General features: G+C 43.8%; 1 protein-coding gene across 1 annotated transcript in view; it reads left to right on the forward strand.

Moving 5' to 3' along the window:
* Positions 1-12,467: 12,467 nt before the first annotated feature.
* The window catches only part of Cds2 (CDP-diacylglycerol synthase 2), a 55,768-nt gene continuing 40,681 nt past the window's right edge, over positions 12,468-27,554 (forward strand). Inside the window, exon 1 of the mRNA XM_052722667.1 lies at positions 12,468-12,755. Coding sequence (XP_052578627.1) covers positions 12,702-12,755 — 54 coding nt within the window. The 5' untranslated portion in view covers positions 12,468-12,701. The remainder of the gene's footprint in view (positions 12,756-27,554) is intronic.

Raw genomic sequence — 27,554 nt, forward strand, 5'->3', positions numbered from 1 at the left:
ACGTCACCGCGACGCCCCACCCACCTCCCCTTCAGAACCAATCGTATCCGTGTTCCGCGCAAGGCCCGCCCCGCTGCGTACACAGGGGCGGGGCCGCGGCGTGCGAGCGTGGGAGGCGTAGGGCATCATGGGATCAGCGTAGGCTGTCGTCAAGGCCCGGCTTTGTGGCTGTAGGGTGGCTGCTGTTTGTTTCCTAAGACGTTTCCGCGCCACGGAAATGAAAGTCACATGCACACTGTGTGCGGCGGCCCTCCTGAAGCCCAAGCGTATACCTGCTTCAAGCACTACAGAACGCTTTCCTTTTACTACTGCGTAAGCGAAATTCGCTGCAAAATACCGAGTAATAGAGAGGCCACCATATCTTCACAACTTCAATTTCATATCACCTCACTGTGTGCGTCGCTCTGAACTTTCCTCCCTAAAGATTAAAGAATACTTCCTACTGTGAACACTTCTGCAAAGAACCCCAGAGTATTACTGTCTCTCAAGATACGTAATCCATAGGTGCCACCTAATAGTTTCGTGTTATTAGTGTTCTCATCTTAATTTTAGGTTGGAGGTGAACCCAGCCTGAACCCCATCTAGGCTGGGGGGATGAAGCCAGGGCCTAAACAAATCTCTTTGCGCCAGACGCTAAGCACCATTAACCTCACTTTAAAATCTGTACCTGTACCCATTCGTGACAGTGTCCGCTACCACAGGTGGAGCGACTTTCCCGTGTTTCTGGGCTGCTGCATTTTGTTCTACTGAAATTTCTTTCTCCTGTTGATTACAAGGTTGAGGAAAACTGAATGCAGATAGTGAACAGCTACAAACAAATATAAAGCTAATTGGTTTTCTACTTCTAATGTTTTTTCTTTTTGTTTTGTTTTTGGTGATGGATAAAATCTATTTGATACTGAAAGTGTAAAATGTTAATGTGAAACTCCACAGCTTCTATTTCGAATGCTTCTTCTGACTGTATAGAAGAAGTTCGCTGAGTATACAGACTTTTGGTGTGTGTTGTTTTTATTTGCAAGAAAAAATAAGGTTTATAAAATTTCAAAAACTTAAAAGGAATGTGGTTTTTTTGTTTGTTTGTTTGTTTGTTTTTGTTGTTTGTTTTTCGAGACAGGGTTTCTCTGTGTAGCTTTGCGCCTCTCCTGGAACTCACTTGGTAGACCAGGCTGGCCTCGAACTCACAGATCTGCCTGCCTCTGCCTCCCGAGTGCTGGGATTAAAGGCGTGCGCCACCACCGCCCGGCAAAAGGAATGTTTTAGCTGATCAGAGTGGTTTACAACTGTAATTCCAGCACATGGGAAGACTGAGGTGGGAGGGTCTGGAATTTAAAGTCGTCTTGGATCACCTACCAAGACTGACACAAAGAGGGGAAAAAAGAAATATTTTCATATGATAGTGTTAATCACACATCTTGTATATTTATCTTCCCCTTGCTTACAGCATTTCTCTTCAGTTTATCTTGTTTGTTTTTACTTTTCCTGTCTCAGGGATCTAGCCAGAAAATTTCATAAGAACTCTTATCACTGAGCTACAACCCCAGCCTGCTAAGAGGCTAACCTCAAACTCACTCTGTTGTCCATTCCGGCCTTGACCTCACAATCCAATGCCACAGCCTCTGGAGTAGCTGGGACTACAGGGCTATGCCATCAAGCTTAACTCTTTTTTTTTCTTAACTCTTTAGTTGCTTTAAATATCTTATCTTCGTTTGTAGAATTTCTCAGCTTCCGCCCCCCCCCATATGTCTACGTATGATGAGATATGGACTTATTTATCCTACTCAAAGAATTGAAGATTCATTTATTTTATCAAGTCTGGAATACTCTGGACTATTCTGACTCCAATTGCCAGTTTTCCCTACTCTATTTACTCCCTCTGGCATATCTATTAGAAGTATCTGTTTTATTGGATTTAAGATATGTTCAGTGTGATTTTTACCCCCCCCCCCCTTTTTTTCAGAGCTGAGGACCAAACCCAGGGCTTTGCCCTTGCTAGGCAAGCACTCTACCACTAAGCTAAATCCCCAACCCCTTTACCTCCTTTTTTGAGATAGGATCTCGCTATGTTCCCTTGCTGTACTGGAGCTTGCTAGGTAGACCAGGCTGACAATTTGAATTTTTCCTTTTCCTTTTTTTTTTTTTTTTTTTTTTTTGAGACAGTGTTTCTTTGTGTAACTTTGCCTGTCCTGGAACTCACTCTGTAGACCAGGCAGGCCTCGTTCTCACAGAGATCCACCTGGCTCTGCCTCCTGAGTGCTGGGATCAAAGGTGTGTGCCACCGCCGCCTGGCCAGACAATTTGATTTTTTAAAAATTTATTTCGTATATGGATGTTTGCCTGCATGCATGTTTATGCACTGTGTGCTTGCCTGGTGCCCTTGGAGGCCAGAAGACAGCATTGGATCCCCTGGAACAGGAGTTACAGGAGTTGCCTTGTGGGTTCTGGGAGTCCAACCTGGCAAGAAGTGGAAGAGCAGACAGTGCTCTTAACTACTACTGAGCCATCAGTCTGGCCCATGATTTATGTCAATTTATATGATGTACCATCATTTTACGCAGAGCAAAAGAGGAAAACTACCATACACTGCTAACTATTACCTAAAATTTCAATTTTGTAATGATTAAAAAGCACTATGATACTTTCAGCCCTCCTTTTAAATCATATATTACTCTTGTGGGAACATTTAAAGAAAACCATGGGAGCTAGGGTTCTATAGTGGGAGGGTGCTTACCTGGTGTATGTAAGGCCTAGCATGATCCACAACATCACAAAAGAGACAGAGAGGCGGTTGCACCATTTGCTTACATTCTTACATTCCAAGTTTCTCACTCAGTTGCTGCTACTACTGTTTTTAATGTATTACACTCTGCTTTGTTAAGACCATTGATGCAGCAACTCAAGAGTACCAGTCTAGGACTGGAGGGGTGGGCTCAGTGGTTAAGATCGGCGCTGGCTGCTCTTGCAAAGAATTTGAGTTCAGCTCCCAGCACCCACATGGCAGTTTATAAACCTCTGTAAGTGCACTTCTAGGAAATCTCACACCCTCTTCTGGACTCCAAGAGCACCAGGCATGCACGAGGTATACAGATATACTTGCAGACAAATACTCATATCCGTAAAATAAGAGTAATTTTAAAAAGAATGCTACTCCATTATCTCTGGAATTTCTTCCAAGTCCCTGCCATCTATTTGTAAGTTTTGATGTGGGCACTTTCTTGCTTTATTAACATTTATTTCTATGTGGTGCATGCAAGCTGGTGTATGGAGGTCAGAGGAAATCTTTTAAGAGTCAGTTCATTCCTCCACTGTGTGGATCCCACGACTGAACTCAGGTTGCCAGCGTTGGTGGTAAGTGCCTTTACCTGTTAAGCCATCTTGGCAGCCTGAATTATTCCTTCACATATCAAAATATAACGTGGGCGGGCCTTGTAGGTTAGTGTCACTGTGTGTGTAGTTAGGACCTTGAGTTAGATCTCCAGCACCACAAACAAAAATAAAACCCCATGATATAGCTACATTCATTTGTGAGAATTTTCTTTTCTTGGGCTTCTTAAAATTTTATTTCTGCCGGGTGATGGTGGCTCATGCCTTTAATCCTAGCATCAGGAGGCAGGGCCGGGCGGATCTCTGGTGAGTTTGAGGCCAGCCTGGTCTACAGAGCAAGATCCAGGACAGGCACCAAAACAACACGGAGTAACCCTGTCTCAAAAAAACAAAATACAAAAAAAACAAAAAACAAAAAACCTTTTTTCCTTTGCAAACCGTAGAATGTGTTCTTTCCCACCCATGGTACTGCTTTGCGAACAACAAATGTGCATTTTCTGTTGCTGTCTCAGTGCGAGGGGGCTTACATAATATTTTTTTAATGCCTACCCACAGAGTAATCCTTTTAAAGACTTTTTTTTTTTTTTAATGCTGGGGACTGATGTCAGGACCTCATGCAAGCTAAGCACGAGCTCTGCCACTGAGCCACACCCCAGCCCCCTGAAGATATTTTAAATGGCATATAAACTCCATTGGCATGGTACCTGCAGTGCCCATGAATTAGTTGCAAACAAGTACTTAAAAATAGCTATGCTCTAGTTGGAGAAGGCCTGTCTAAGGAGGTAGCATTTTCCCAGAGACGCTAGCTGTTTCAAGAGTGGAAGAAAGAGCATAGGAGACTGAGAATAGAATGATTAAAATGGCATTAGGGCTGGGGATGTAGCTCAGTGGGAGAGTGCTTGCCAAACACACACAAGTCTCTAGGTTCCATCCCCAGCAAAACACACACACACACACACACACACACACACACACACACACACACACACACACGGGGAGGGGTGGAGGAGAGGGAAAGAGAGACAGAGGCATGCTGAGATGTGCAGTTCAGTAGCTTGTGATAGAACCCAAAGGTTAACATGGCTGGAACATGATAAACAATGGGAGAATGATGCAGGTGAGACTGCAGAGAGAAGCAGGGTGGATCATGAGGACCGTGTCTGTCCTTTGTAAGGACAAGGAAACATTAAAACAGGCCCCTCCACTTTGAATACAAGGTCTCACGGTGTAGGTTAGGCTACCCTGGAACTTGCTATATAGCCTAGGCTAGCCTCAAACTTAGGACCCTTTCTACAACACGTCTTTGAAATGATTCAATTTACTTTTTCAAGGGATCTCTTTAACATTTAGAAAAGATATAAATGAATTATGCACATTTTTATCTGAAGCCTGGCTAAACTTGTAGAATATATCTATGGACTCTTCCCAGTAACCATTCTTCAAATTCCAGGTGAAGAATTCAAATTTAAGCTAGGTGTCGTGACAAAAGTTGGTAATGAAGTAGAAAAGAGCAATTATTAGATATTGGTTTATTGATTGATTTTGTGGAAGCACTGCTTGTACTGTGTTGTCAAACATAACTTCGTCTTGCTACCTAGAACAGAATGACCTGGACAAGGGCCGAGACAATTGAAAACTCGTAGCTCCAAGGCAGTCGTTGCCCTTAGCAACCTGACTACAAAAGCGTACACCTGTCAACTGTAACGGATACATTTGAAAAGCAGAGGGCTAATTGCCATGCATGCTTCTGGAAGAAGTCCTGCTTACTTGCCTGCTCACCTCTTCCTATGGTTCTAGAATATAAAAATTAGAATGCAAACTGGACTTGGGACTGAAGTCTTTTTTGTTTGTTTGTTTGTTCTGTGTAGCCCTGGCTGTCCTGGAATTTGCTCTGAAGACCAAGCTGACCTCAGAGATCTGCCGGCCTCTGCCTCCCGAATGCTGAGATTAAAAGAGTGCACCACTACTGTCCCAAGAGGATCAGGAGCTAGAGGTCATCCCTAGCTACAAGACAAGTTTGCAGCCAGCTTGAGCTACATGAGACCTTGCCTCCCCCACCCCCCAGCCCAAAATGAGAAGGGGGTGGGGGCTGTCAAATTTTAGTTCAAATGAATGTAAATTCATTAAGAAAAATATTTTGGTAAATTCATATGAGATCTTGTGTTGTGTAATATTATTTTAAGATGTGTTACATTTGTTTATGCTGTGGAACATTTGTTTAATGGTGCAAAGATGTGTTGCATTCTTTTATGTCGCATTTGTTTAACTCTGTGAAGCTGTGTTACTTTGCCTGTCTAAAACACCTGATGGTCTAATAAAGAGCTGAATGGCCAATAGATAGGCAGGAGAGAGAAATAGGCAGGGCTGGCAGGCAGAGAGAATAAATAGAAGGAGAAATCTGGGAGGAGAAGAAGGAGCAAGAGAACAAGGAGAGGAGGATGCCAGGGGACAGCCACCCAGCCAGCCATGGAGTAACAATGAAAGTAAGATTTACAGAAGTAAGAGAAAGGTGAAAGCCCAGAGGCAAAAGGTAGATGGGATAAGCCTCCATGTGTGATTTATTTGGGAGCTGGTTGGTGGGTCCCTCGAAAGAGCCAAAAAGAGTAAATGAGTAAAAACAACCAACAACATTTTGGCATACCAACGTGAGGCTTGAATATCCCTAGGGCCTGAGAAGGCCGAAAAGAAAGAAGAAGAAAAAAAGAGGATACGACTCTTTTAAGAAACTCTGCTGTACAGCAGAGCATTTAAACAGCTTTTTTTCACGCTAAATAGAAACAAACAAACAAAAAAAAAAAACTAAGTAAAAAATGCCTGCCACAGTGCAGGGCACTGGCATTCCATAGCTGGGGCGGGGGGGTTGAGTGTGGTTTTAGGTGAAACAAACCTCCTACCAGGCCTGAAGCTTTAGGCTCGGCTCTCACAAACCTAGAAGCGGGCAAAGCCAGCCAAGAGAGTGCCTTGGAGGATCCAGGTGTAGCTTAGCAGTCCTAAAGTTTGTTCGTGGGGTCAAAAAAGACTAGAGATACGCAGTAAAAGAGGTCCAGATTGAAAAAAACCTCTAAATGGGTTACAGTGTGTTTAACAGTGTGCGTGGGCTTAAGAAAAAGGGTATGTATAGTCATAAAAATATGAATAGTTTAAAAATAAAGTCTTTAAAGAGAAGTAAAATAATAAAAAATAGCCAAGTAGATCTGGGATAAACACAGGGAGTCTGGATCCTGTATGTTATTGTTGACTTTGAATGTTTTGATTGTTGATAAGCAAACAACAGCTGCTCGGAGACATGGGATTGTGAGCAGCACTGCTAAACTGAACCAACCTAGATATTTTAGGGCTATTGTAACTTTAAAAAAAGTCATAAAGTATATTTGTCAAGTGGAAATAAAAAATGCTTTGGAGTTTTGTTCCCACAGACGAGAGGTTGTGGATTCCTTTAGGAATAATATGGAGGACTGGAGAGATGGCTCAGTGGTTAAGAGCACTGGTTGTTCTTGTATAGGTCCTGAGTTACTTTCCTGCAACCCCATGATGGCTCACAGCCATCTGTAATGATAGCTGGCGCCCTCTTCTGGCCTGTAGGCATACATGCAGGGAGAACACTCTATACATAATAAATAAATCTTTAAGAAAAAAAGGAGTAATATGGATCAGGTTTGATCAAGGGAGACCTCCTGAACCTTGACAAGTGGCATCTATCAACAAAGATTATAGCTGGTCTTCCCAGGATTTGGCCATTATCTCAAATTTTCTTCTGGGATCCTAAAGATACTTAGTCCACAGATTTCAGGAAGCAATATGGAGAAAACTATGCCTACATTTCCAAGACTTTTGGAGTATGGTAGTCTTTGGTTTATTTGGTGGGTTATGGAAGGAAGGAAGGAAGGAAGGGAGGGAAGGAAGGGAAGGAAGGAAGGAAGGAAGGAAGGGAAGGAAGGAAAGGAAGGAAGGAAAGGAAGGAAGGAAGGAAAGGAAGGAAGGAAGGAAAGGAAGGAAGGAAAGGAAGGAAGGAAGGGAAGGAAGGAAGGGAAGGAAGGAAGGGAAGGAAGGAAGGGAAGGAAGGAGGGAAGGAAGGAAGGAAGGGAAGGAAGGAAGAAAGGGAAGGAAGGAAGGAAGGAAAGGAAGGAAGGAAGGAAGGGAGGGAAGGAAGGGAAGGAAAGGAAGGAAGGAAGGGAAGGAAGGAAGGGAAGGAAGGAAGGGAAGGAAGGAAGGGAAGGAAGGAAGGGAAGGAAGGAAGGGAAGGAAGGAAGGAAGGAAGGGAAGGAAGGAAGAAAGGGAAGGAAGGAAGGAAGGGAAGGAAGGAAGGAAGGAAAGGAAGGAAGGAAGGAAGGGAGGGAGGGAAGGAAGGGAAGGAAGGGAAGGAAGGGAAGGAAGGAAGGAAGGAAGGAAAGGAAGGAAGGAAGGAAAGGAAGGAAGGAAAGGAAAGGAGAAACCAAGCAAACAAAAGATGGGAGGTGTTTTATTTTGAAATGATATTATTATACCCAATAATAGTAACTGCCTCTTAGACTGGGTTTGCAGTCAGTCTGCACATTCTGGGAGACTAGAATCCCAAGTTCTATTAATCAACACAGTATTTAAAAATAAAGGAATTAACAAAGGGTTGTAACGAAGGGAAAACACTATAATACAATACACCTGAGGGTTGGAGAGATAGCTCAGTGGTTAAGAGCACTTGTTGCTCTTGCAGAGGACCCAGGTTCGATTCACAGCACCCACATGATGACTTATAACCATCTGTAACTCCAGTTCCAGGGGATCCAATGCCGCCTTCTGATTTTGACCTATGCAGTTATCAGGTACATACACATGAAAGAAAATTAATCTAAAAAGAAATTTTACAAAATGTCTGAGTCCTGGAAAAATGATTTCAGAGTGTGGTAGTTTCACTTAATTGGCCCCCATAAGCTCACAGGGAATGGTACTATTAGGAGGTCTGTCCTTGCTGGAGTAGGTTTGGCCTTATTGGAGAAAATGTGTCACTGTGGGGGTGGACTTTGAGGTCCCCTATGCTCAATCTATGCTTAGTGTAGAGACAGTTCACTTCCTGTTGCCTGTGGATCACGATGTAGAACTCTCAGTTCTTTCTCCAGTACCATGTCTGCCTGAACACCACCATGTCCCATCATGATGATAATGGACTAAACATCTGGAACTGTAAGCCAGCCCCAACTAACTGTTTTCCTTTATGAGAGTTGCTGTGGTCATGGTATGTCTTCACAGCAATAAAAATCCCAACTAAGACACAGAGGAGAGACTAAATATAATGAGCAGGGAAAAAATAATAGAACAAAGCCCAGGAATTAAGGAGATACAAGAGAATGTGAGGGAACCAGATGCTTTGGCTGGGGATAGAGGAAGACTTTTTTTTTTTTTTTTTTATTGAGACAGGGTTTCTCTGTGTATCCTTGGTTGTCCTGGAACTCATTATGTAGACCAGGCTGGCCTTGAACTCACAGAGATCTGCCTGCCACCACCTCCCAAGTGCTGGGATTGAAGTGCACCACCACTGTCCAGCTGAGGAAGACTTTTTACTTTTAAATTTTTTCTGCAATTGAAGGCGAGGCATTAAAACGGACACCAAGTGCTATTAGCATGGCTTCTAGAAATGTCTGATTAATGAATTCTTGCTCCCCACAACACTGATTTTAGGTGTGAGTTCAATTAACCAGTTCAATTCACTACTTGGTGTGAGTTCAATTAACCCAGTAGGTCTGATGATAACTGAGAACTTTGTTTAGGTCAAATTCTAAGGCATTATCTAGTTGAGTACATGTTTCATGACTCCATAATTCTGACTTATGTTAATTGGTTTCCAGATCTTGGTTAATTTTATTGGATATATATGGGTGTTTTGTCTCCATGCATGTCTGTGCCCTATGTGTACAACTGGTGCCCTCAGAGGCCAGAAGAGGATATTGTATCCCCTAGGACTAAAGTCAAAGACATTGTGGGCTACCATGTGGGTGCTGAGAATTGAACCTGGGTCCTCTGGAAGAATAGCCATTGAGTTATCTCTCTAGTCCTGTTTTACTTATTTATTTAGTTGTTTATTTAGTTTTTCTGAGACAGGGTTGAGGTGATATATTGTGTATATAAAATTTGTCTGAAGATCAGAGAACAGAAAAAGCCACTAGATTAAACATAGAGGCCAGGCAGTGGTGGCACACACCTTTAATCTCAATACTTGGGAGTCACACGCCTTTAATCCCAGCACTTGAGATCTCATGCCTTTGCTTGGGAAGCACACACGCCTTTAATCCCAGCACTAAGAATGAAGTGATATAACTGGGCAGAGAAAGGTATATAAGGCATGAGGAGACAGGAACTAAATCTTTTTAGGCTGAGGAGTCCTAAGATGTGGCAGTGGCTTGTTCCTTTGTCATTCTGATCTTTCAGCATTTACCCCAATATCTGGCTCTGGATTTTTTTTTTTTTTATTAAAAAGACCAAATTAGATTTCATGTTACACAGGGTTTCTCTGTGTAACAGCTCTGACTGTCCTGGATCTCTCTCTGTAGACCAGGCTGGCCTTGAACTCACAGAGATCCACCTGCCTCTGCTTCCTGATTGCTGAGATTAAAGGTGTGTGGCACCACTACCTGGCTTTTTTTTCCTTCAGTTTTATTTTTTAAAATATTATTATTTTAAATTTATTTTTGTGTATGTGTGGGCCTGCATGAGTTTATGTGTGCATGTGGACCATGTGCATGCAGGAGCTCCTGGAGGCCTCGGGAGGAAGTTGGAACCAGGATTATAGGCAGTTGTGAGCCACCTTGTGAGTGCTGAGAATCAAACAAATGGCTCACCAAGACCCACAGGTGCTCCTAACCACTGAGCCGTCTCTCCAGCCCCGTATTTTGGTTTTGGAGACAGGGTCTCATGTATTCTAGGCTGGACTTGAACTCACTATATAGATGAAGATGACTTCAAACTTTTGATTCTCCTTTCTCATACTGGTATTCCAGATGTGTACCCTCATACCACACCCAGTTTGTGTGGTGCTAGGGATTGAACACAGGCTTTATGGATGCTAGGCAAGCACTGTGCCAATTGAGCTACATCCCTAGCCCTCTAGCCTTCTTATATTAGACTGGGCTTGAAATGGAAGAGCTGAGCTTGTACAGACCCATGCAACATTCTTCAACTACATGATTGGTACCCAAAAGATACTGGTTCTGCATAGTAATACCTTTACTTGTCCCAAAGATGTGGTCACTCTGAACTGATGCTCTTCTAAGTCCTTTAGATACTTTGATAAAACAGTGACAAATGGTGTAGGTCAAACTGGTGTTCACACAGACTTCAAAGCATTTATAAGAATTTTAAAATTATCATCTGCATGCTTATTTTTAGAGACAAGACAGAACAGCTTTTGTGGTCTGAAGGCAGTGGTACCTTTTCTTTTCTAACCAAACCAAACCAAACCCAAACCCAACAAAAACATCAACAACCAGCCAAGCAACAAGAACACCCAAGTATTTGTGCAAAGCTGTTAAACAGGAAACAAAATTCAGAGTTCAGAGGTCCTGAAGGCTGTTTAAATATTTTACTGCCACTTTGAATCGTCTTAACAAGAACTTCAGAATATACTTACAGAGACCAGTGCTATTAATGTCTCTTTTTCAGATATTTCCTGAAAACTCACAGCTCAGATCAAAATCGCTAGGAAACTGAATCTTCTGTGTGGCGAAGACCTCTTACTGTTAGATTACAATATGGTTTAGGACTGGGAACCCCTGGTTTGCACAGGGCAATGCTGGCACAATACCAGTGTTACTGAGTTCAGGCAGCCCATGAGAACAGTGGCTACAGGGTGATTTTGGTAACAAACATCTGGGTTCTAATTCTTTTTTTTTTAAATTTTTTATTTATTTTTTTATTTTTTGGTTTTTTCAAGACAGGGTTTCTCTGTGTAGCTTTGCGCCTTTCCTGGTACTCGCTTTGGAGACCAGGCTGGCCTCGAACTCACAGAGATCCACCTGCCTCTGCCTCCTGAGTGCTGGGATTAAAGGCGTGCGCCACCACCACCCGGCCTAATTCTTTTTTTTTTTTTTTAAAGATTTATTATGTATATAGTGTTCTGCCCACATGTACACCTGAATGCCAGAAGAAGGCACCAGATCTCATTACAGATGGTTGTGAGCCATCATGCGGTTGCTGGGAATCAAACTCAGGACCTCTGGAAGATCAGACAGTGCTCTTAACCTCTGAGCCACAGTGCTGTTAACCTCTGAGCCATCTCTCTAGCCCCCGGGTTCTAATTCTTACTAGTTATTTTGTAGTTTCCAGCTAAATGCTTTTCCTTTAGAAGTTTAAAATCATCAACTGATTAGGCTGTATCAGGGATATAGGGGAGCCATAGAAAACATTCCTGTCAGCCAAAAGATCTTCCAAAAATCAATCGTAGGAAAAGCTCACTGGTACAATTTGTTAACATAAGATAGGTCTGGGTTCTATCTTCAGCACAAAATGAGACAATGACTTAAGACAAGAAATTTGTAATACTTTGGATGATCTTACTTGCAAAAATCATATCTGTCCATTTCCAAGTGTGTGTGTGTGTGTGTTTTTTTGTTTTTTTTTTTGTTTTGTTTTTTGTTTTTGTTTTTTGAGACAAGGAGGTCTCATTGTGTAGCTCTGGAAGAGGCTACATTGATCAGATCCACTTGTCTCTGTCTCTTCACTTGTGCTAGGAAGAAAAAAGGCATGTGATTTGAACGCGACAAACCAACCAAAGCGATTTCTAAGCTCGGTGCCTAGACAGAATCAGTGCTCACTAATTTACTAGCAACCACGGCTTGGCAAGGCAACGTGCTCTGAAGTTTGGGTTTTGTCTCTGCCATGACGTCTTCTGTTCAGAGGTCCACCTGGGCTCTCCACTTGGACTCCAATCTGAGAGCCGCAAGTGCTGGCCAATCTCGACCGCTGAGAGGCGCTGTCGTCCCCCAGTAACGGGTTACCTCCTGCGCGGGCACACGCGGTAGGACGCAAGCGCCTATTGGTTCGTTGTGCCCCTCCCTCCTGTCGTTGTCCAATGAGCGCCTCGAACTCCGCCTCCCGGGTCCCGCTGCTCCGCCCCCTGGCGTCTAGGCTCCCGGGCCGAGATGGCGGCGGTGCGCGTGCGCGCTGGCTTACAGCTTCCCGGGAGGAGGAGCGAGCGGCCGCTAGGGAGGCAGCGGCTCCCCTCTCCCGGCAAGGGCGGCGGCAGCGGTGCTGGGCGGGGCCGGGCTCGGGGCTAGCGGCGCGGCTGCAGCGGCTGTGCGAGGCTCTGCGGGGCTGCGAGGCGCTCGGGCCCGCGGAGAGGCTGTGCGCGCTGAGCCGACCTCCGCGGCCACCGCGCTGCTGGCCCTGGGTGACGTCGTTCCGGGGTCCCCAGCATGACCGAGCTACGGCAGAGGGCTGTCCGCGAGGACGCACCGCCGGAGGACAAGGTAGAGACGTCGTTGAGTGCCGGGGGGGGGGGGGGGGGGGGGGGGGCGCGGAGGGGACGCGGGCACCGGCAGCCTCGCCCTCTGACCTTTGTCGCGGCTTTAGGCACCAGGCCTGGGCTGCGCAGAGGGTCGGCCGGCGTCCTCCGCTCGTGGGGACAGCCGCCTGTGGGCGCGGGGAGTAGCGCGTGAGCTCTGGGGGGGGGGTGGGGGTGGCGTCCACGCCTTCCCTAGGCCTTCCTAATGTGGAGACTGGACACCCCACAGACCTTGCCTGGGACCCCGTGCGTGCGATGAAGGCTCACCGCTCGTTTTAAAAATGATGCTGTTTAATTGGGGAGTGGGGAGACTTCAGGCCATAGCATTTGCCCCCTGGGAGGTTAAAACCCTTTCTTGAATTTGATTGATTAAAACATGAAATCTGTTGGGTTCTATCAGGGAGGCATCTTGATTCACTCGGTGTGCCATCCGGGTTAATCAGCAGGTGTGTGGTGGGTTTGTTTACTGCGCCAAGTGTGGGCATTGATGGGGTAAAGGAAGAAGGTAAGGAGGAGGCCATTTTGGCAGGGACACAACCAATGTGGGGGCGCTCCTTTGATTGAAAGGGCAAGGTTTGTGTGGAGAAGTTGAGAAAGGTGGAGAGTGGTTGGTGTGTTACTGTGGACGTTGTATGGCAGCGTTTGCGCTTCCCGACTTAGCAGTGGTCAGAATCAGTGATGGGTAGAACACATTGAGGGATCCTGGACCAGAATGACGGAGACTGGTTAACACAGGGTTGTCAGCTGGTGACCTGCAGGTGCTTTCTTAAGCCCACAAGCTGATAGGGAAATAAGGGTTCTGCTGACGGTTTCTAGCCTGCCTTCAGTACTGGAGCATTTGCTGCGTTTCCTCTGATGAGTTTAGTATCTTTTTGTTTGTTTGAGACAGGGTTTCTCTGTGTAGCTCCGGGTGTCCTGGAACTGGCTCTGTAGATCAGGCTGGCCTTGAACCCAGAGATCTGCCTGCCTCTGCCTCCCGAGTGCTGGGATGAAAGGTGTGGGCCACCATGCCCGGCTTAGTATCAACCCCCCCCCCCCATTCTGGTTTTTATACATCAAGCTCTACAGCACCCACTTTTGTCCTCTGAACTTTTGTTTGGTTTTAGACAGAATCTCTCTATGAAGCCCTGCTGGCTGGCTTGGACATCATCCATCTCTGCCTACCCTGTGCTGGAGTTAAAGGCATGAGCCACCCAGCCAGCTTGTACCATTTGGCTATGTTTGAATTGGTTAGAGAGAACATCAGGAAGGAAATGAGCGTAAGCTTTGGTGACAGTATGCCAACAGTAATTTTACTAGGAAGAATGTTCCAGATGAAAGATAAAGGGCTTAAATAACTGTTACTACTGTAGACAGTGGATCATCAGAGGAGAACTCTCTGTCCCTTTGGAGAAAGCTTGGGGCTGAGGTCCAGACTTAGGAGGATCTTGCAAAGACAGCACTTAAAAATCTCTAATCTTGGCCGGGCGGTGGTGGCGCACGCCTTTAATCCCAGCACTCGGGAGGTAGAGGCAGGCGGATCTCTGTGAGTTCGAGGCCAGCCTGGGCTACCAAGTGAGTTCCAGGAAAGGCGCAAAGCTACACAGAGAAACCCTGTCTCGAAAAACCAAAAAAAAAAAAAAAAAATCTCTAATCTTCCCCTAGTGGTATGGTAGATTGGCCCTGAAGAATGCTGTATTCACTCTGGATACTTGCTGGTGGGTTTGAAGGCTATCCTGTGACCCTGTCTAGTGAGGGGTGACTGCATACTTAAAGTTAGTGGGGGTTCTGGACCCAGGAGGTATGAGAAGTGGGAGAAGAAAGAGGGCCTAGAGGGGCGGAGTCCCAGCAGAGGCAGAGGATCTCTGAGTCCTCTGAGTGAGGCCACCCTGGTCTACAGAGCAAGTTCCAGAATAGTCAGGGCTGCATAGAGAAACTGTTTGTTTTTTTGTTTTTGAGGGGGAGCCTGATAGCTGGTGGAGTACAGTTACACTCTCTCTCTCTCTCTCTGTCTCTCTCTGTCTCTCTCTCTCTCTCTCCCTCAAAGTTAACTATAATAACTAGATAAGACAAAACCACTGTGATATTAGTAGGTGAAGCAGTTTTTACACTCCCCACCCAGCTCTTAGGCTCCATTCCCCAAGCATTAAGTGCCCGTTGATTCTGCCATTCACATCCATATTTTATATAGAGAAGCTCCGAGGAGCTGTCCAGCCTTAGTAATTACAAGTGCATTTAAACCACGTGTGCAGCAATAGAGGCTTGTGGTTGTGAGGTCTGCTAGGTGTATGCTCCCTAAAATATAGCAGTTATGCATTCTGCTTAAAAGATTGTTGTAGGCAATTAGCTGGTGCAGGGTAATGGTTACTTATATCTAAATTGTTATGTATAGGATTTATAAAAATAAAAAATACAAATTATTTTAGTCAGATAAAAATGGTATTTAAAAAATAAAAATCAAACAATAAAAATATTTTTAATAAAGTACATTTAGGAAACAGTGTAATACGTTATTTTCTTTTGATGAATATATGTAGTAAAATTTTAAAAATCTTAATTTTTTAAAAGGATTTGTTTTTATTTGTGTTTCTGTGCCTTTTTAGGGAAATGAAATTGTGGAATTTGAACTCTGTTACTTCATAGTACAAGAATCCAGAGAACATTTTTCAGGTCAATTCTTTAAAGGACAATTTTGAAAGATTCCTCAAAATGTTACAGTTGCTAAACTGTTTGCAAATCTGTCGCGTTAATAGACAATTACCACGATCAAAATAAGCTGGAGAATGTGTTTATAAAAGTCAGAAGGTATTTCGTTATATTTAGCATCTGAGAATGGAATTCTCAAAGCCAATTGCTAATAAAGGAAATGTTCTCTGGGATCTAGAGTCCCAAAGCAGTTGCCAAACTAAGACCCTTGGAAGTTAAGCTTTAGCACAGTTCTACCTGCCTGGCCATGTTTTCTCAGCAAAAGGATGAAACTTGGACCAAAATACTAGAAATGTTTGGTTTGGCGGCATTTCAGGAGACTTTTGTTATGGACTTAATGGAAGGTTCTGGGTTTTCTGCTTTACTTTCATGCTGAAATGGTGTGAAAATTACAGCTTTGGTTGTTTCAAAGGCTTCCATTCAAGATGGATAAAGTTAGTATAGACAGGTAGCAAGTTATTGATTGATCCACCCATCTATTTATGTATGTATTTTGAAACAGGGTCTTGTCGTGTTCCCTACTGGCACACAGGCTGGTCTCAGACTTGCTTGCTGTGTAACGCAGGCTGGTCTTGAACTGAAGTCCTTCTGTCTCTGCCTTCCCAGGACTGGTCTTACAGGTGTATGCCACATCTGGCTAGAAAGGAGAATTCATTTTAACTGCAAATAATCTACCTCACGCCTGGGCTTTGCCACTTACCACTTCTCTAAGTCAGTTTGTCAAGCCCTAAACTATAGGCTGTGAAACTGCATGCTTCCAGTCATCTGACTGGATTCAGTGTGTGCACGGGTATACCCTAAGCGTGGTGCATCGTCAGAACATGTCAGCTACTGTGGCTGCTGGTTAAAGTTGATTTTTGTAGGGTTTTAATTATTATTGTTATTATTATGACTTGTTTTGGCATGTGTTTAAACCCTCAAGTTATGTTTAGAATAATGCTTGACCTTCTGTGACCTGTTTTGAATTCATTTTCTTGAATTTTTCAGTGCTCAAATGGCACACTTTAATTGTAGAAGGAACATTAGGCGTTAGTATGTGCAGCCTTTGGCTCCTTGGTACCAGGAAAAGTGGATCCCAGGGCTTCAAGAACATCAGGTGAGTGCTCTGCCACTGAGCCGTATCTTCAGTCCTCTTTTTACTTTTTTCTTTCATCAGAGAGTGAGTGTCATTAAGTTGACTAGGCTGGTCTTGAAGTTGAGCTCCTCCTGCCTCAGCATCCTGAGAATAGGTAGGCTACAGGCTTGTGCCACCAGATCTGGGTTGTAGTTATCTTCTTCCATAGCATTAACTAGGATATACTTCAAGACTCTCCTGAAAGTGGTTTTCTGGTAGATTTTGAGAATAAACTACTGAAATCTTTTTTTTTTAAGATTTATTTATTTAGTATACAATGTTCTGCCTGCATGTATGTCTGTCTGCAGGCCAGAAGAGGGCACCAGATCCCATTACAGATGGTTGTGAGCCACCATGTGGTTGCTGGGAATTGAACTCAGGACCTCTGGAAGAGCAGTCACTGCTCTTAACCTCTGAGCCATATCTCCAGCCCTGAAATCTTATTTTAATAGCTATAAGTAGGTTTTCGGAAGCACAATTTATATCTAATTTTATAATTAAAAAAGATTATTTTACTGGGTGGTGGTAGCACACGCCTTTAACACCAGCGCTTGGGAGGCAGAGGCAGGCAGATTTCTGTGAGTGTGAGGCCAGCCTGGTCTACAGAGTGAGTTCCAGAAAAGCCAGGATGGTTTTACTGAGAAACTCTGTCTCAAAACAAACAAACAACAACAAAAAAAAAACCAAAAAAAAAAAAAAAAGATTATTTTATATGTGTCAGTGTTTTGCCTGCATGTGTGCCCACAGAGTCAGAAGAGGGCATCAGATCCCCTGGAACTGGAATTATTTATTGATGGTTGTGAGCAGCCATGTAGGTGCTAGGAACTGAACCCTGGTCCTCTGTGCTGTTGACTGCTGAACCATCCTGTGTGAGGCGTGCATTGGCACCTGTGGAGGTCGGAGGATAACTTGAGGAATGGGTTCTTTCCTTCCACTTGTCGGATCCTGGAGATTGCATTTAGGTTGTTGGGTATCGAGTCATCTTGCTGGTATTTATGTTGGTAAAACAATATTATTTTATTTTAAAGACTCAGTTACTTCCCAATTTATGACTACTTGAAAATCATTTTTCCCACAAAGCTAATTTCATTCAAAATGCTCTGCATGGATTTGCATATTTCTTTAAGTAACATAGCTAGTTAGATGTAGAGGGGTTGATAGCATGAAGTTTTTTCTCTCATGTTGCAAAATGCTGTCTTTAAGAATATAGGATTAGCCGGGCAGTGGTGGCGCACGCCTTTAATCCCAGCACTCGGGAGGCAGAGGCCGGCGGATCTCTGTGAGTTCGAGGCCAGCCTGGGCTACCAAGTGAGTTCCAGGAAAGGCGCAAAGCTACACAGAGAAACCCTGTCTCGAAAAACAAAAAACAAAAAAAAAAAAAAAACACACACAAAAAAAAGAATATAGGATTAATGCTTTAATTTACAGTCTTTAGGAGTTCCTATATTGATGAGTTTTGATTTGGAAAAAACATAAATTTTTATCTGTTTTTCTTTATTCCTTAATTTTTTTTTTTTTGAGATAGAATCTCACTATATATTCCTGGCTGTCCGGGAACTCAGTGTGTAGGCCAGGATGACCTTGAACTCAAAAATCCTCCGCCTCCTGAGTGTTGGGATTAAAGGTATGTGCCATTACTTGAGGCCTAATTTTCTTATGTAGTTATAAATAAAAAGTTGCACAATCTTTTAAAATGTAAAATGTAAAAGCAAGTATAGTTTCAGTGTATGTAGTGAGTGTTGGGGAGAACCCTGGTGGTCTAGTGGTTAGGGTTTGGCACTTTAATCCCTGTGGCCTGGGTTTTATTTCTGGTCAGGAAAGCCTCTCCAGGCTGGGCAGTGGTGGCCCAGGCCTTTAATCCTAGCAATTGGGAGGCAGAGGCAGGCAGATCTCTGTGAGTTTGAGGCCAGCTTTAGTGAGTTCAGGACTGCTAGGGCTGTTACACACTGTCTCAAAAAAACAAAGCAAATCAAAAACAAACAAACAAAAAAAAAGAGGGAGAGAGTAGATTAGATAGTTCTCAGTCATTTGTTCTCTGATTTATATATTTTGAAGTCCATCCCTGAGAGTAGCTGCTGGGGCATCCTTGAGTGGAACTCAGTTTGGGCTTGGCCACCACCGAACTCCACTCAGGGCAGTGTGTGAGGCTCTCAGAGGAAGTGCTGGCTGGCATGACTAAGCATCAGAACTATGTGTTCTAGCATCATCAGTCATCAGTGTCAGCAGCTCCCAGAACATTCTCTCTTCCAGTCAGCTTTGTACATTGCCTGTGGCTCTAACATACTTGGTGGCTCTGGTTGATGTTGATATCAGTGTGTCTGGGTCATATCTGTAGTTTAGTTCCAGTATGTGTGCTCATGCTCACATGTGGGATGGAGCCCAGGGTCTTGTACATGCTAGGTAGATCATCTACCAACTGACCTATGTCCACAGGCACTATACCAATTTGATTTTCCAGTGATCTTTTTTCTTTTCTGACTTAAATAATAGTTTTTGTTTTTGGCAGGGGGTCAAACCCAGGCCATAATGGTTGTACTTCAAGTATTTTATACCCCTAGCCCTTTAAAAAAAAATCAAAAAATTATTTTATTTATTTATTTTTTTTTGTGTGTGTGTATGTAGTATTCTATACCCCTAGCCCTTAAAAAATTACTGTGTGTGTGTGTGTGTGTGTGTGTGTGTGTGTGTGTGTGTGTCTGTCTGTCTGTCTGTGTCTGTGTCTGTGTCTATGTATGTAGGTAGGGAAGCACCCTACAATAAGTGTGGAGGTTGGAGGACAGCTTTGTGGAGTCAGTTCTCTCCTTCCACTTCTGTGTGTGTTCCTAGGTTTGAACTCAGGTTCAAACCATCTCTCAGGCCAAGCCCTTGGTTTTTTGAGACATTCAAGCTAGCCCTGAACTCTTGATCATCCTGTTTCTGCTTCCTAAGTGCTGAGATTATAGGCATGCATCACTGTCCCAGCTGAGAAACTCATTGAAAGTGACTCTTGTCATACATCTCACAGTGCAAATAATCATTCTTTAGATCGTTTAAAGCATCTGTGTCCATATTTCTTGTTTTCATAATGGTTTGTCATTCTGACGTTGTATAGGCTGAGTGGATTCCTTCATACAGCTTGTTTGCCTGCGCTTGTGCTGTGACAGTTTCTAGTCCTTGACTGTCACAGGAGGCCGTGGGGTTAAAAAAGTACAGCCACTCCTCCAGTTTGGAAAGGAGACTTGGGCTCTTGACTGTTAAGTTTGCCAGAGTCTTGTTGAGTGAATACTGATTTGTTCCTGGCATTAAGCAGAGTTTCTGCTTTCCAACTCTTGTTCTGTAGTAGCTGTCTGATTGGGGGAGTGGTCAGGTGCCCCCTGCCCCCTTAGCCACCTTCCCTGTGGAGTCACTGATCTTTGACCTCGTGTTTATCCAACAGTAGGGATGGCATTGGGTCCACAGAGCTGCCCGACCTTGAAAGACAGTTCAATTGTATCGTGTTATTTCAGTGGCAGAGCTTGCTGGGTCAGGATTGGAAGGGAAGGGTGCTCTGGGAGGCGCCTTTCTCCTGCTTGTGTTTCTCCAGAGACACACTCCCTTCCATGGTAAGCTGTAGAGCTCCCAAGTGCTACTGGTACCTGTCGAAAGGCCTAGCCTGTCTTGCCAAGATCAGATGTCCTTTTGATTTGGGGCCTGTGGCATCAACCTCTTTGCAGTAGGGTCCCTACAGAGCCATCTTGAGTGTCCTGAAGACTTGGCTGAGAGTTTGAAAAGGCCTTTGGGACCTAGGATCTGCAGGCTCTGCTGTGTTTTTGAGTCTTTGATACTCAGAGATGCCCGTCATACACACCTCCCCACCCCCAACTTAGTGACTCTTAGAGCTGTGTCTTCCCCGCCTCATTTCTTGGTCTGAGCGCGTTCCTCCGACCTTCCGACAGTGCAAACTGGGTTTGTCTCGTATCTGAGTTTGTCATGTTCTCTATGACAACCCTGTGCCTACAGCTTTTTACTCCTCAGCTAGAACCATGGATCCCTCAGTTACCAGGCTTGAATCTGCTAGTCTTTGGGCCCAGTGGATAAGCTTGCTGCCAAGTCTGACAACCTGAGTTTGATCCCTGAGTTCCACATGGTGGAAGGAGACAGCCAACTGTTGGAAATTGTCCTCTGACTTCCAAATGTGTGCCATGATGTGTGCATGCACGTGCGCGCACACACACAAACACAAACTAAGTTAATCTAAATTATTAAAAAGAAATCTGTTAGTCTTGTGTATCTCCTTTGCTCTTCTGCCCAGTCCGGGACTCAGGTTCTGACCCAGTGTTTCCTGGATTTCTTACCTGCTGCCCTGGCACATTGCCAGGAGTTCAGGACTCGATGCCTTCATCTTTAAACTCTGCCCATTGAGCTTCCTCTGGCTGTCAGCACCTGCTGTTCTGGTCCATCTGTGCTTTGCCTCTCCAGCCCTTCTGAAGCCACCCTGTGAATTGTGGAACAAAGCATAGAGTCCTTTGTGTCTCCCCTGGTGCCTCCTCCTGCTGGATGCCTCTATCATTGATCTTGGTCCTTGGCTCCAACCTCTGAAGTAGCTTTCCCTGTCATCCTCTTCCACTCTGGCTTGTTTACATCCCACTTTCTCACTGGACACGATTCAGGCCTATATTACAGAAACAAACGAATGTGTACATGTCCAAATAAAATCTGTCTGTGAAGCCATGAGAGACCCAACCACGGTTCAGCTCCTGTGCAGGGCGCTATGTGACTGAAATAGTGGCCATGAGTTATCTTTCCTCTTTGTGCTGATGGAAACAATGCCCTTACGGTTCTTTGTAGACAGTGTTTCAAACTTATTCATGATTATGAAGAAACAGATGAAGATAAAGATACTTATTGGAGAAGCACCAAAAAGAGAGAGAGAAAAGGTCTTAATTCTGCTGTTTAGGTACCACTCTAATATTTTGATATGTAAGTCATTTCATTTTAGATACTTTACACATTGTTGCATTCTGTGTATACAGCTACTTTATGACTCGTGATTTCCCCATTTTTCTAAAAATGTGATTTGAATATTGAGATTTTTTAAACTCAGTATTTTTAAAGATTAGTTAATTTTATTGTGTGTGTGTGTGTGTGTGTGTGTGTGTGTGTTTTGTCTGCATGTACATATCTGAGTACCAAATGTGTGACTGATGCCTGCAGAGGCCCAAAGTGGGTTTCAGATTCCTTGGAACTGGAGTTACAGAAGGTTGTGAGCTATCACATCAATGCTGGGAATTGGACCCGAGTCCTCTGGAAGAGCAGCTGGGGCTCTCAACTACTGAGCCATCTCTTCAGCTCCTCAGCATCCTTAAAAAATATTTTTTTATTATATTTATTTATTTCTGTGTATGTGGCAGAGGACAGTTTGTGGGACTTGGTTTTTTCTTTTCTCTTTGTGGGTTCTGGAGACTTAATTTAGGCCACCAGCCTTGGTGGCTGGTGCCATTCCTTTATGAGCTGTCTTGCTGGCCCTTACTATCATTTTTTTAAACTTAAAAAGATTATTATTTTTATGTGTATGTGCCTGCATAAGTTTGTGTGCACCCCGTATGTGAAGGAACCTGTAGAAGCCAGAGGAGAGTGTTGGATCCCTAGAACTGGAGTTGTAGGAGGTTATGAGCTGCCACGTCGGTGCTAGGAACCAAACTCAGGTCTTTTGCACGAGCAGCAAGTACTCTTACCCCATAGCCATCTCTCCAGCCCCATCCTTCTTCATTTTAATAGTTGTGTGCTGAGCCTTAGTCTAATAAACTGGTTTGGTTATTGGAAGTAGTGCTATATGAGAGCTGTGATTAAAAACAACACTGAATTCTTATTCATGCACAATCTTCTTGGAAGATTCTTTTGTTTAGAATTACTGACCCAGAAAAGGATGTCCATTGTTTGATACAATGAATGCATTTCCTTCTACAGGAAATTGGTAGATTCCACAATGTGTAATCTTTCCTTCACTTGCTTCTTGATTTTCAAGAGAAGTATTATAGCCTGGCGATGACAGTGCGGCCTTGGGGGTGACTTGCCAGCTTTACACTGTAGCGCTGTACTAATTTGCCATCTAACAGTGCGCTGGGAATGAGGGCTTCTTGATGGTTCTGAGGCATTCTTTCCTTCTCCACACGAAGTATACTTTCGAGCAGGAATTTTTACCTGGCTCTGGGTATATAGGTAAACAAAGTAGCTATACAAGTCAAACATTTAATTAAATTTGTAAGTTTATTTTAGGGATTGGGGCCATCCCTAATAGTTTAGCTAATCAAATTGCTAGCTACATGAGCATGAGGAAATGAGTTTGGTACCCAGAACCCATCCAAAAAAGCTAGACATGGTGGCACATCTTGTAATCTAGCGCTGTGGAGGCAGAGACAGGCAGATCTGTGAATGTGACGTCAGCCCGTTCTACATAGTGAGTTCTAGGACAGCAGGAGCTGTGTGGTAGAGGGACCCTATCTCAAAAGTCAAACAGAAAATATTATGATTTACTTTGTGTGTGTGTGTGTGTGTGTGTGTGTGTGTGTGTGTGTGTGTGTGTGAGTGTACCAGCCGTGGTGCATGTGTGGTGTCGGAGGACAGCTTTCAGGAGTTGATTCTCTCTCTCATCATGTGGGTCTGGGAGATCAAATTCAGTCGTCAGAGTTGGTGACAGTTGGCTTTACCTGCTGTCTTAGTTTCTTGCCTTCCTTTTTTTTAAGGTTTTATCTTCTGGGGGCCCTGGAGTAATGGCTCAGCAGTTAAGAGTGCATACTGCCGTTGCAGAGGACCCAGGTTCAGTTTCTAGCACCCATATGAGGTGGCTCACAACTGTTTGTAATTCCAACTCTGATGGACCTGAGGCCTCTGGCACATACCCACACATAGATACATACAAAGTTAGAAAACGATAAAAGGAAATCTTAAATTTAAAAATTGCTGGGCATGGTGGCACACACCTTTAATTCCAGCACTAGGGAATCAGAGGCAGGTGGATCTCTGTGAGTTCGAAGCCAGCCTGGTCTGCAGAGTAAATTCTAGGACAGCCGCACCTGTTACACAGAGAAACTCTGTCTCAAAAAAAATAAAATAAAATAAATTGCGCATGAGTATTTTGCCTGCATATGTCTATGTACCATGGGTGTACAGTGCCCCGAGAGGCCAGAAGCGGGCAATATATCCCCGGGAACTGGAGCTACAGACAGTTGTTAGCCGCCATGTGAGTGCTGGAAACCGAAACCCTAGGACCTCTGCAAGAGCAGCAAGTGCTCTTAACCACTGAGCCATCTCTCAAATGGCAGAAATTGTTGGAAACTGATCTGAAGCCAAAATTCATTTAGTAATTTTTTATGAAATTAAGACAGTAACTCATACAGCTGTTTTTAAAATCAAATATTCTAACACAATACAATCTAAAGATATACAAAGTGAATTTAATACATTTAAATTAAATTAAAACCAATTTAATACATATTGAGTGACAACAGCATATTAAGTCTGTGCTTTTCATAATTAAACTATTATGCTTCTATCAGCGCAGAAAACTGTAAAGACATTACAAATCCACAACACAGTTGCCTAGAATTTGAGCCAAGAGTTTCAGGCACTGCTTGTCCATTGGTGCTAGGTGCTTCGATAGTGGACATGTGCAAAGTACCCTTTCTGTGTGCTCAGAACCAGGGCCCCACGCTGTGCAAAGTGTGGGAATGCTCTCACAAACATCTTGGATTCATTATGTGTTTGATTTAGAATTTTTGGTTATTCCTCCCATAGAAAGCTGTGTTGCCAAATGTGAGACCACATTCAGTTAGGTGACTGTATCAGTGGTTCTCAGCCTGTGAGTTGTGACCCCTTTGGGGGTCAAACATCCCTTTCACAGAGGTCAAATCAGATATCCTGCACATCAGATATATACATTACACTTTATAATGTAGCAGTTATGACAGATAACACAATTACAGTTATGAAGTAGCAATGAAAATGATTTTATAGTTGGGGGTCACTAAAACATGAGGGACTGTATTAAAAAGTTGCAGCATTAGGAAGGTTGCCAACCACTGCTCTATATGGAGTTGACACCATAATTTAAGAATTGGTGTGTGTTGCTGGGTGTGGTGGCGCACACCTTTAATCCCAGCATTTGGAGACAGAGGCAGGCGGATCTCTGAGTTCACAGAGTTGGAGGCCAGCCTGGTCTACAGAGCGAGTTCCAGGCCAGCCTGGGCTACAGAGAAACCCTGTCTGGAAACAGTGAAACAAACAACAGAACAGTGACAACAGGGACCCAAAGCGGCAGGCGTAGGATCGAGTCTTAGTGAGGGCTCAGCTGTCGTCTAACACAGTGACCAAAGCAAGGGAGGAAGGGTTTGTTTCCGCCTGCACGCCCTCCTCACCGTCAGTCCATCACCGAGGGAAGTCAGAGCAGGAGCTCACACAGGGCAGGAACCTGGAGGCAGGAGCTGATGCCGAGGCTGTGGAGGAGTCTTTCCTTCTGGCTTGCTCAGCCTGCTTTTGTATATAGCACCCAGGACTACCAGCCCAACCAGCCCAGGAGTAGCACTGTTTACACTGGCTCTTCCACTTCAGTCATCAATCAAGAAAATGCACCACAGGCTGGAGGCATTTTCTTTTTTCTTTTTTTCCTTTGGTTTTTTAAGACAGAATTTCTTTGTGTAGCCCTGGCTGTCCTGGAACTAGTTCTGTAGACCAGGCTGGCTTGGAACTCACAGAGCTCCATCTGCCTGCCTCTGCCTCTTGAGTGTTGGGATTGAATAAAGGCACGCACCACTACTACCTGGCAAGATGGCATCTTCTTAACTGAGATTCCCTCTTCCAAAATGACCCTAGCTTGTGTCAAGTTGACATAAAACTAGCTACCACACTGAGCTTTAGAGCAACCAAATAGTTAATTAGGAGAAGTTTGTCTTTCTAGAAAGTGGCAATAGAGTGATAGAGTATTAGGGCCTGGGGAACTGTTGATGAGTAGTCAGACCCTGGGCTCAATCTCCATTACTACCAAAACAATAATGGAGCTGTATCAGCCCACATGGAATTAATGGAATGAGATAGTAATTGTGCTGTCATAGAGGTAGCCAGATATATTCCGTAGCTTCTGACTGGGGAGTGTTCTTAGAAAAATCTCACTTGCAAGTGATCAGAACTTTTAGTTGTAAAGACTAATTGACAGGAAATTGAAGGACAGAAGAATACTCTGAAAAACACACTGGACTAATGGCCTAGGTGCTTCTGTAAATAAATGGCTCAGAGATACTCTACTTCCCCTTGAGACAGGGAGTGTGAGGGCAATGTAGAGATGGTGGGAAGGTAAAATCACTTGTCACATTGACAGACTTAAAGAATATTAATGATTTCTGAACTTTATTTGAATATTGATTCAATCAAACTTATGCAGAAAAACAATTGAAATTATTGGGTATATTTGAATATTTCATATTTATATTTTTAATTTTTATTTTTTTGAAGATATGTGGTCTTAGCCAGGTGTGGTAAAAGCCAGCATGCCTTTTAATCCCAGTACTTGGAAGTCAGAGGCAAGCAGATCTCTAAGTTCGAGGCCAGCCTGGTCTACATAGAGAATTCCAGGACAGCCAGGACTGCATAGTGAGACCCTATCTCAAAGAAACAAACAAAACCTGAAACAAAAGAGGTGTGGTCTTGCTGAGTTGAGGCTTGCTCTGAAATCTTGGGCTCTAACAGTCCTCTGCTCATCTTGCAAGTAGCTTCAACTACAGGCACATCCATCCTCTGGCTCGTTAATATTGGGTATTTATTATAATATAATGAACTTAATTTTCTCTAAGATTTTTTTTTTCTTTTTGAAATAGTCTTACTATGTAGTATTAGCTGTCCTAGAGTTCACTGTGTAGACCAGGCTGGCCTGGAACTCTTAGAAATCTGCTTGCCTCTGCCTCACTAGTGCTGGGATAAAAGGCGTTTGCCAGGCTAAGTGTTGTTTTTTTTAAGATTTTTGTTTTGCTTGTGTGTGCGCGCGTGTCTGTGCCTGCATTGGCCAGAAGAGGTTGTTGGATTCTCTGGAGCTGGAGTTCTAGGCAAGTTATGAGACATTCACCATGGATGCTGGGAAATGAACTCAGGTCCTCTATAAGAGCAGCAAGCATTCTTAACTGCTGAGCCATCTCTGTAGCCCTGAATACTTTTTCTTACGGTTTGATCATCTGCTGATTTTTCTATCCAATATCAGTATCATCCGAACATTGAAAATTTAAACCCATGATAAAACGATCCTTCTCAATGGCTAAAATTAAAAAGGGGATGAAAGTACTAAGAGTTAACAAATATGCAGAACAAATGCATTGTTTGGGGAGTATAAGGTGGTGCAAGTAATGTAGAAAATTGTTGGGCAGTATGTATGGAAGCTACACATACCCGAACCAGCCAGGTTTGGAGGCATATTCCTGCCCACACTGTAAGCCTAGCACTGGAGGCAGATGAGAGGATCAAGAGTTCAAGGTCACCCTCACCTACATAGTGAACTTGAGGCCAGCATGGGTTGTCTAAAAACAATAACACTCCTCCCTTTTGTGATCAAGCCTTTCCAGTCATAGGTGATTGATTGCCCAATGGAAATTCTATACCTATAGCCTCTGAAAGACAAAGTCTAGAATATCCATTCAAAGATGTAGGAGTCCTGCAGTACAGTGAGTGTTGTGAAAAGTGTTGCTTTCAACATGAGTGTGCAAATATCTGTCTTTGTTCCCCCCACCCCCACTATAAGAGCAGCCACTATAATGAAGTGTGTTACTCATCAAGCAGCAGAGGATGAGAGCTGCCACTGTCTTTGGGTGTGGAAGTGATGGTGTGTGGCTGGATCTTGAGCAGGGTGACACACCCTCTGCTCCCTAGTGTTCGGATTTGGGTGAAATCACAATGATGGTATGGGTTCCATCAGTATCTGTGTTGCTGTCAATCTTTAACTGACCTGTGGACTCTGAATAGTCAAGCTCT

Source organism: Peromyscus californicus, unplaced genomic scaffold, assembly GCF_007827085.1.
Source record: "Peromyscus californicus insignis strain IS unplaced genomic scaffold, ASM782708v3 Scaffold_7__1_contigs__length_154581171, whole genome shotgun sequence".
NCBI classification, from domain to species: domain Eukaryota; kingdom Metazoa; phylum Chordata; class Mammalia; order Rodentia; family Cricetidae; genus Peromyscus; species Peromyscus californicus.